Consider the following 9102-nt stretch of genomic DNA (forward strand, 5'->3'; position numbering starts at 1 on the left):
AAAAGCAGAGCCATACGGTCATCTGACCATCGCAGTTATACTCATCCATGAATATCACTCCATAGTATCGAAGCTTCGAAGTAGTAGATGTATGGATATAGCTACAATGCTATGACTATGGATTATTGTTACTGGAAAAACCAACTTTTGTTTATATTTTGCTTTGATTTATTTTCTTTATTTCACACTTCTAGTTTCTAGGTTTCTAATCAAACTAACAAATATGCCGAAAATTAAACTACATCCCAATCCTTAAAGTAGAATTTTTCCATAATCACAGTAATCAGTGATACTAAAAAAAAATTATATGAAATAAAAATTTTATATAATTATTTTCAAAAATTGTTCTCACAATTTAAGTTTGATTAGTTACTCAAAATGAGTGAAAGTGTTTCTCTTTCTACCTCTGAGTCTACCTCTGAGTCTGAACCAGAGTCAGATTGTCATTTCGATTTTGGACCGAAAAGTCCCAGAATTCCAATTCATCGTAGGGACTTCACTTCACGTCGTGACTATTTGAAAAGAGCAGTTGGACCCATTCTAGTGGCTGGCTTACAGGCTGTGGCCAATGAGCGTCCCTCTGACCCACTCTATTTTCTGGCACATTACTTAATTGAGAATAAGGATCGTTTTCAATGAAGTGGGAGGAATGACTAGTGGCACAAATGCGCAACTTTTCATTATAATTAACAAATACAATTTTATTTTCGATCATTAACATTTTAATAAATGATTTTTTGTTTTGCAAAAAGAGTTAATTGAATTATATATTTACTAATTAAAAAACAATTGAATCAGCTGGCAAATATGAAAAAAGTAAATCAAATTAAATTAATTCAGAATATTATAAAAATAATAATAATATGAACTAATGTACAATAAAAACTTCGATAGGTGCCGAAGCGAAGTGTAAGTTCCGTCTCTGAATAAATTTTAATATAATTTAGGTCTAATTAGGTTTAAAAGGTCGAACTAGACAAGAAAATGTCCCAAATTAGAATGATCGAACTCATTTTACTGACCAGACCAAGTGTAGTGCAATCAAGCATTACATTTCCAATCAGCAAATTGCCTATATATATTCTTTTTATCCAAAAACTAGACTGACAACTAAACTTTAGATATTTTGAAATTACAATAAGAGAAAGAGTTCAATATAAAAATTGTTAATAATTAAAATAGATATTTTATTGTTAATTTATTTTTTGATCAAGCTAGTTCTCTGCAGCTTGATCAAAAACATTTTCCAAAAAGAAAATAAGTTTACAAAATCGGCAACTTATAGTGTTTATCTATTGACAATTTTACAGTAGACAAGAGACTTTATTTTCTTACAGATAATTATTTTATCAAAAATAATAAAATATTGATAGCAAAAGATTAACTTAATATAACAACTATACCTTCATGGAACTTACAAATCTAAACTCAATACACCAATTACTATTCTATAACAGTTATAGGGACTTATCTATATGAAATCTTCTTTCAAAGTATCATAAATCTAGAAGATAAAACAAATCATATGTACGAAAGAAGTTACTTTTTCTTATTAGCCCAGATCGACAATTTCCAAAAAATAAAAATCTTATAATAGACCTTATGACCCTTATTCATAAAAGCTTTAACAGAATATTCCCTAACCTTTTTTGTGCTCTGACTCATTATATATATTGTGGGACGTTGAAACACCGCACCGTCCAACAAATGACCCTACTGAAGTGAAGAGTTAGCCGAAGTAAACCACGAAACAAACCTTTTTCTTCCTTTATGGACTGATTCAGCTAAAATCTTTTTTGGTATTTATATATAATCGTTTTTTGTTATATGTTCATGACAGATAGAAGTTTCGGCTTTTTTAGAGTAGAACCTCTCTAAGCTAAGCTTAATGGTTAGTTTTAAAGAAAACTCTGCAAAAAAATCACATTTCTCTCCCTTAATATGCTTCTAAAGTGAGCTACTTTCTTTTACCCATTCGTCTTTCATTTATACTAAGAAATATCCTCAATAAATATTTCCTTGAATTCATTAGACGACTCAAAGAGAACTAATGCAAGTTCAATCACTAAAAGGAAGGGCTTTAAAAGAGTTTGCTTAATAAAGTCGTCAATTATGATATTCATCTATAAGACCCGATTATTTTCTGACAACGCCAAGAAGTAAAGCTCAAGATAAAAAAGATTTAAGCTTTACAATATCTTCTTTGAAATTATTTCACCCAAAAAATATCTTTTTTAGTTTTCTTTTAATTTTTTTTACATAATAAATAATTTTAAATTAATTTTTACATCTCATACCAAAATAATTCTGAACAATCAAACCGTAAACACATCACCAGAAAATTAATCGACCTAGTAGTCCTTACATACACGTGAGCTATATCAGTGTTAACAAAACAACAACAAACTAGGAAGTAACAGTGCAGTAAGTTTGTTTTGAAAATCGTGGTAACATCTAAGGAAAAGAAAATATTGGGGAAGTGAGGAAGGAACTTCATTTTACTGACAGCTTTATGCTAATGCGTGAATAGAGTTGCGAAGTTCAACGAATTTATGTATGCGTTTGGTTGAGTAAAAGAATAATTAAAATCAATATTTTTGTTTTGCTTTTTTTAGTATCAAAACAAAAAAAAATAGATTCCATGAAAATTATTAATATTTTATTATTTTTAGGTGGTTATCGGCAAAATGTTGTATGTTAAAATTGATAAAGTTGATTAAAAGACAATAGATAGTTGTTATATGAAATTTTGAATGCAAGCGTTTGCACAATAATAATTAAAATCGCAACATAATTTTAGGCATAACAACATTTCAGTATATGAATATAAAATTTTTACTTACATTTTTAATTACAACAATTATTAAATAAATTCAAATATTAATACTACGATTGAAATTTATAAATTTATTTTACACTAAACTCACTCCTACAATTTGCCATTCCGTTGCATTAAAAATTTGCACTGACAGCACAACGCAATATTTGTTGACAGCAGTGTAAACTACTTGACACCAGAGGCTCAATATATACGTAAAACTCTCAACGAAACTGCGTTTTTGACAGCTGAGAGATAATGCATGTCTTGCGCAGTAAAATTTTTTTTTTCTTTAGAAAATAAAATTTTTTTTCTTTAGAAAATAAAATAATTTTTTTTTCTTTAGAAAATAAAATAATTTTTTTTTTCTTTAGAAAATAAAATAATTTTTTTTTTATTTAGAAAATAAAATAATTTTTTTTTTATTTAGAAAATAAAATAATTTTTTTTTTATTTAGAAAATAAAATAATTTTTTTTTTCTTTAGAAAATAAAATAATTTTTTTTTCTTTAGAAAAGAAAATAACTTTTTTTTCTTTAGAAAATAAAATAATTTTTTTTCTTTAGAAAATAAAATAATTTTTTTTCTTTAGAAAATAAAATAATTTTTTTTTCTTTAGAAAATAAAATAATTTTTTTTTCTTTAGAAAATAAAATAATTTTTTTTTTCTTTAGAAAATAAAATTAATTTTTTCTTTAAATAGATATATATGTCAATAATAAAATTGTGATAAGTAGGATATTTAGATATATATATGGACGTATATCCTACTTATCTTCGTATGTACAATATGTGAAATTTATTTGAAATTATGTACTTTTATATTAGATTTGGTCATACATAAACTATAGAAAATTTATACGCGTTTTTGTCGACATTTGGTGCATTCACACAATGATTATGAATTTCACTCTGCGTTTAAGAAGTTCTGTGCGCGAAATGTAACTGTCAAACTACCACCTGATTTGTTGTACTGAGTTAAATAAATTAAATAATAAAAAAAAAAACATATATAAAATAAATTAAAAATATAAATAACATAATAAAGTCATTCATATGACATGACGTTTCGCTGAAGATAAGAAAACAGCATTTAGTTTGATAAATTTAAATATATATGTGACGAACGCATTAACCAACGCAACGTCATTCGGCGTGATGTAAAAACCAAAGTACAAACAACCTAATGGTCCAGCGTCCATTAATATTTATCGCGTCTTCTCAGAAGCGTGTCTTCTTCTTCGAATAATAGTTGTACTTTAGCAATCGATAATCTTAATCTGCGTTACAGAAACAGTATAGATAATATAAAAATAAAGTAAAGAAATAATATTTGTCTATCTTGCCAACGATGTCATGTTAAAATTTGTTGCCTGTCTTATATTGCTACTCTATGTTAGCATAAGAAAAAGTCGCATTGCCAACGACATTTGAAACGCCCCGTATCACAAATTGAGGTAGTTGGCAATACTTCATATATGTCAGCTGACTTTGTTTACAAAATCTTGTTTTGAATTATGTGTACAATTTGGCGAAAAAGTATTAAATATAGCTTACCTAAAAAAATAATTTAAGTCCTTTACTAAATATATTAAAATAGCAGACATTATTGAAATCATTAAATGATAGCCCAACTGACTCCTTCATTTTACTTTTAAACACCAATTCCAAATGCAAGGTTGTAGGATTTGATCAGAACAATAAACAACTAAAACACCAAATAAGATATATTCTTTCATTCAATTCAGTAACATAGATTAAAGCCATTTTAACACATATCGCAAAATGTTTAAAAGGTGCAAATGTACATAAATTCTGCTACTAACCATCTATAGCCAATGCTGTTAGGGAACTACCATTTAAATTAAAGATGTAGGAGTTTACATTTAACTGTTAAAAAATTATTCACATAAAGTGATTACTTACCAAAACCTCTAGTGACTCCAAGTCAAGCAAGATGTGATGCATTTTGTTTTTTCTTATGCCGATTCTCAAATTGATTTTTTACGGCTTCCATAGGAAGCTCGTTTCTTTTCTCGTCCAATTGCTTCTCTCACTATAATTAAAATTAATTAATATAATTATTTAAAAAAAAAAACGTTTATGTGTTTGTTTATCTTTATATGTGTGTTACTTTACTTTTTACTTGCGCCAAATAAACACTCTCCTTTCCCGCCTTTCAGAAACCGGTTCCAAAACCAAACTGCAGGTAATGTGAGTGACAGCTAATTCTTAAAACAACTAAGAAAATATAAAAATAATAGGTCTGTGTCTGTTTCACGAGCTACTCATAGTAACTTTGAGTAAACACTGTGTATACACAAGCGCGTTCCACCAGCAAATTTTCAAGTATTTTTGTGTAAATTTTACTTCTGTTTTACTCATGTTTTACTATGAGTAGCTCGTGGAACAGACCTAATATCTAATAAGATTTCTTGCAAGAATAATAAAAATGAAATTGTACCATCCGGTGTTTTATGTACTCGCAGTCACTTATGACGTCACATGAGTCTACGTTTTAAAATTATTCACTTAAATTTTAACTATAATTATTTTGTCAATAAAAATTTATAATTATTTTTGAACAATGCAAAAATTGTTTTATTTTTTAAATAAAATAAATATTTACTTGCATATAAGATTGTATAAGATTTAGTATTCACATTTTATCTCCTGTGACGAAATTCAATGACACTTCGTTGAGATGACGCAATTTGGTATGTTATAAATTTTGTTAGCACTTCGGTCATATTTATATCCTTTTTTTTGCTTCATTTCTTTTTAGGCCATCATTATCTTATTTACATGAAATGTATTCAAAACTATTTTTGCAACGCAAATGTATGGTAAATAACAATAAATGAAAACATTACAAATTATAACAGATCTACATATATGTGAAATACCTATTGTTGACATATGGTAAGATATACATCGTAAAGGTGCCACTTTATCAGTGATTCTTGAACAACTCTGAGAAAAAAAAACTGCGAAAATCCTGTTAAGTTTAAAAATTGTATTTAAATGTCACATGAAATTCATTAATTGCAATATCACTTCAAGAGAACTTATTAATATAATGCACTATAACACAAATTATTATTTCGATAGATCAATAAATTGTTAAATGATTGATTTATACGTCATATCGAAATAATACATATGCTTATATATTTATTTGGCAGATGGTTAAAATGCCATAGCTGTAAGCTTTATTTATATAGGCCGTGTGCGAGTTCGAGTAAATTGAAGTAAAGTAAATTAAAATTTCCTAGGGATAATTTGCACTACACTTATGTATATTTATATTTATTGTACTTATATATTATTTTTGGTTTAAAGTTTTCAAAATTTATTTATTTATTTATTAAACATTTAATAATATTTTTGCAATGGTAACACCTAATTCTTCTTATCTTCTTATCTTATTTATCCTACTTAAAATTCTGGTAAATACCAACATACGGTGCCATACCGACATAATTTAGTATTTCGCTCAATTTAGTATCAATTTACACGCCCATAATATAATTGTTGTAAATTTCTGTGTAATACAACAAATTTAAAATGAAGTAAAATAAAGCTAATACTATGTACATGTATAATCAACTGTTTAGTATGTAATAATGACCAGCAGCCTGTGTGGACAGACATAATTAATTTGAATTTTTTGTATTATTAAATTAAAGCCTTCTTATCACTGTCATTACTCTTTTTTATATATTTATCATTTTGTTTTACAAAAATATTTCATTATTTATTTAAATATTTTGTAATGTTTTTAATAGCTCACTTAAGATCATCTAATATTAGTCTACAGAAAATCATTGCTGCTCCAAATGTTCTCTAATATTGTATTCTTAGGAGTTAGTCCTTCCAATCTTTTACTGATATGTACCAGATTTTGTTTATATTATTTTTTTAGTCTTTTCTAGCAAAACGGATATACCTAGTACGCTGAGTACTCATTTTACTAATTATGTTCAATTGTGTATTGTGATGGAGTAGCTGTTCGTTGAAGGTGGCAATAACCTATTATAATAAGGTGACCAATTAGATTTTCAGTTTCCAATTAGAATTGTCACAAACACATTAGGTGTTACAGAAATGAAATAGATTGGACGATCATCTCACCGAATATGTTCGATACGAAACTTATATGCAATCTGTAATCTTAGTAAATTTTATAAGATCAGGTTTAAAAATCATGAAAATGGAGTGCACATGATTATACTGTTACTAGATATAGAATTCTCAATTAGTTAAACTTCAGAAATACACAATATTTTAAATATATGTGTTAAAATATGTGTTTTAAATATATGTGTTAAAATAAATGAATTATATCTATTTGATAAAATCAATATCAATAAAATTCACCACACTAAAAATTGATATACGGCATTATTGCAATCAAAACTTAATTCTATAAATGAGTATTTTTTAAGAGCAGTAAAAAATTTTTTATAGTTGTATATATATATGATAACATTTAACTGTAAATTAAATTAAGTAAATTTATTTAATTTAGCAACAAAATTATAAATTTTTCTTGAATAAAAAACACCCTTTAACACAATATGACATTTCCTAAATTTCAACACTGCCAAAATGCAACCAACTTAACTTATGTCAAAGCAAGCGATTTTTTTCTCTTTCTTTTTACCTTGCGCCTCCGTTGACGAGTGACTTGAGCTTATAATTTCATATTAATGTAAGTTAATTTCGGTAAAAATAATTTGTTTTTCAAATTTGTTATTTTGAAATCATATTAAAAAATGAATTTTATATTTTAGTTCATAAAAATGGAGAACGACGCTGGCGAATCAGTTGATTTATACCACCCAAGAAAATGGTAAGTGCAAAACACGTGGTGAATAGTGTTTCGCCGCTGTTGTCATTGGCGAAAAAGCGCTATTTTGCACGGCTTGTATGTGAATTTTGTATTATAAATTAATTTATTTTATTTTGTTTAATTTAGCTCTGCATCAAACAGAATCATACACGCTAAAGATCATGCCTCTGTGCAATTGAACATTGTTGAAGTTGATCCAGATACTGGCCGTATGACCGATGGTGCCAAGAAATACGCAATCTGCGGTGAAATTCGTCGTATGGGAGAATCTGATGATTGTATTGTCCGTCTCGCTAAGAAGGATGGTCTTATCACTAAGTGAGTTTGAATATATTATTTATTTTATTTGTTGTGGTTATTAAATGTATATTTTTTCTGTTTTAGGAACTTCTAAACTTGTAATATGTTGAATAAAGTCACCAATTTTTAATAACAAAATTAAATCTGTGTTCTTTGTTGGACAATTAAATCTCAATATTAATTGAATTGGTAAACAACAAACAAAATAGCCATTATTCAGTGTAAACGTTGGAAACTAATAGGAAGTTTTGTAAATACGGCGGCTAGTGTAATCTGAAATAACGCATTGAAACATAGATATTTTCTTAAAAATGAATATTGATGAAAGAGTGGTATAGGAATATTTCAACAGTATCTGTGTAATAAGTTCCTGTAATTTGAAGATATTCTATAAAGTGTATGTTTAAGAATTCACGCAAGTGTTGAAGGAAGTTCCACTGTTTAAGGTGTTAACTCTAATATTTGATTTGAAAAACATAATCTCATCTCAACAGTTAAGAATTGTTAACTTTGGGGAAAATAACTAAGCTTATTGCAGAGGGAGCTTTCAAGTACCTATATATCAAGGAAGTGATGGCTTATTAAATTTTAAACAAAACTATGTTATTTTCTGCAAAGGAATAAGTTTTGAGACTACTTGTGCCCAATAGAAACAAAAAGAGCTTATTATTTCCTTGTGTTACCACAGCTACCAGTGTCAAATCCAAGATGTATTAAATATATTCCATATATAAGTTTATTTTATAATATTTTAAAGCAACCGACAAACGAAAACAATTTAGAGATAGCGTTAAAAAGGGAGGGCCTGTCTCGCTGCAATAAGTGCAGTGGAGTCTGTAGATTTTTGTAAACCAATTGTTATAATTTTTTTTATTAATGCTTGTATTATAACTACACACTGATAGTGTTAGCATCTATATTGTACATAAAACTAACTATAGATTTAAACTAGATTTTTAAATGATACATACTCGTAGCTTTCATTAAATCGAAGCAAACTTCTTTCGGCTACGATAAATTTATAAACGTTATGTTAGTCAAACAATTCATCAATGAATTCAACGAAGCTCAAGTCAGCATAAAGTTTTTATGTGCAGTAATGAAATAATTTTGCATTAGTTATATTTAT

General features: G+C 27.4%; 3 protein-coding genes across 3 annotated transcripts in view; 2 read left to right on the plus strand and 1 right to left on the minus strand.

Annotated features, from left to right (window-relative positions):
* LOC119687603 (ankyrin repeat domain-containing protein 29-like) overlaps nt 1–4822 on the minus strand; it is a 47821-nt gene extending 42999 nt beyond the window's left edge. Inside the window, exon 1 of the mRNA XM_038101981.1 lies at nt 4745–4822. The gene's annotated coding sequence lies outside the window, so the exon portion shown is untranslated. The remainder of the gene's footprint in view (nt 1–4744) is intronic.
* Nucleotides 379–639, plus strand: LOC119688529 (protein dpy-30 homolog). Its single transcript, XM_038103203.1, has one exon. The coding sequence runs from the start codon at nt 379–381 to the stop codon at nt 637–639; it is 261 nt and encodes an 86-aa protein (XP_037959131.1).
* A 2607-nt stretch (nt 4823–7429) lies between the features above and the next one.
* Nucleotides 7430–8116, plus strand: LOC119689472 (40S ribosomal protein S21). The gene is made up of 4 exons (XM_038104306.1): nt 7430–7532; nt 7615–7673; nt 7800–7991; nt 8058–8116. The coding sequence occupies exons 2-4, from the start codon at nt 7624–7626 to the stop codon at nt 8065–8067; spliced, it is 252 nt and encodes an 83-aa protein (XP_037960234.1). The 5' UTR covers nt 7430–7532; nt 7615–7623; the 3' UTR covers nt 8068–8116.
* The last annotated feature ends 986 nt before the right edge of the window (nt 8117–9102 follow it).

This window comes from Teleopsis dalmanni, chromosome X (assembly GCF_002237135.1).
Source record: "Teleopsis dalmanni isolate 2A chromosome X, ASM223713v2, whole genome shotgun sequence".
NCBI classification, from domain to species: domain Eukaryota; kingdom Metazoa; phylum Arthropoda; class Insecta; order Diptera; family Diopsidae; genus Teleopsis; species Teleopsis dalmanni.

What these genes read in the sequence shown, in the direction of transcription:
- LOC119688529 (XM_038103203.1), top strand. Translation starts at nt 379, where the DNA reads ATGAGTGAAAGTGTTTCTCTTTCTACCTCTGAGTCTACCTCTGAGTCT.
- LOC119689472 (XM_038104306.1), top strand. Translation starts at nt 7,624, where the DNA reads ATGGAGAACGACGCTGGCGAATCAGTTGATTTATACCACCCAAGAAAA. An exon ending in TTATACCACCCAAGAAAATG is followed by an intron (nt 7,674 to 7,799) that starts GTAAGTGCAAAA and finishes TGTTTAATTTAG; the next exon opens with CTCTGCATCAAACAGAATCA.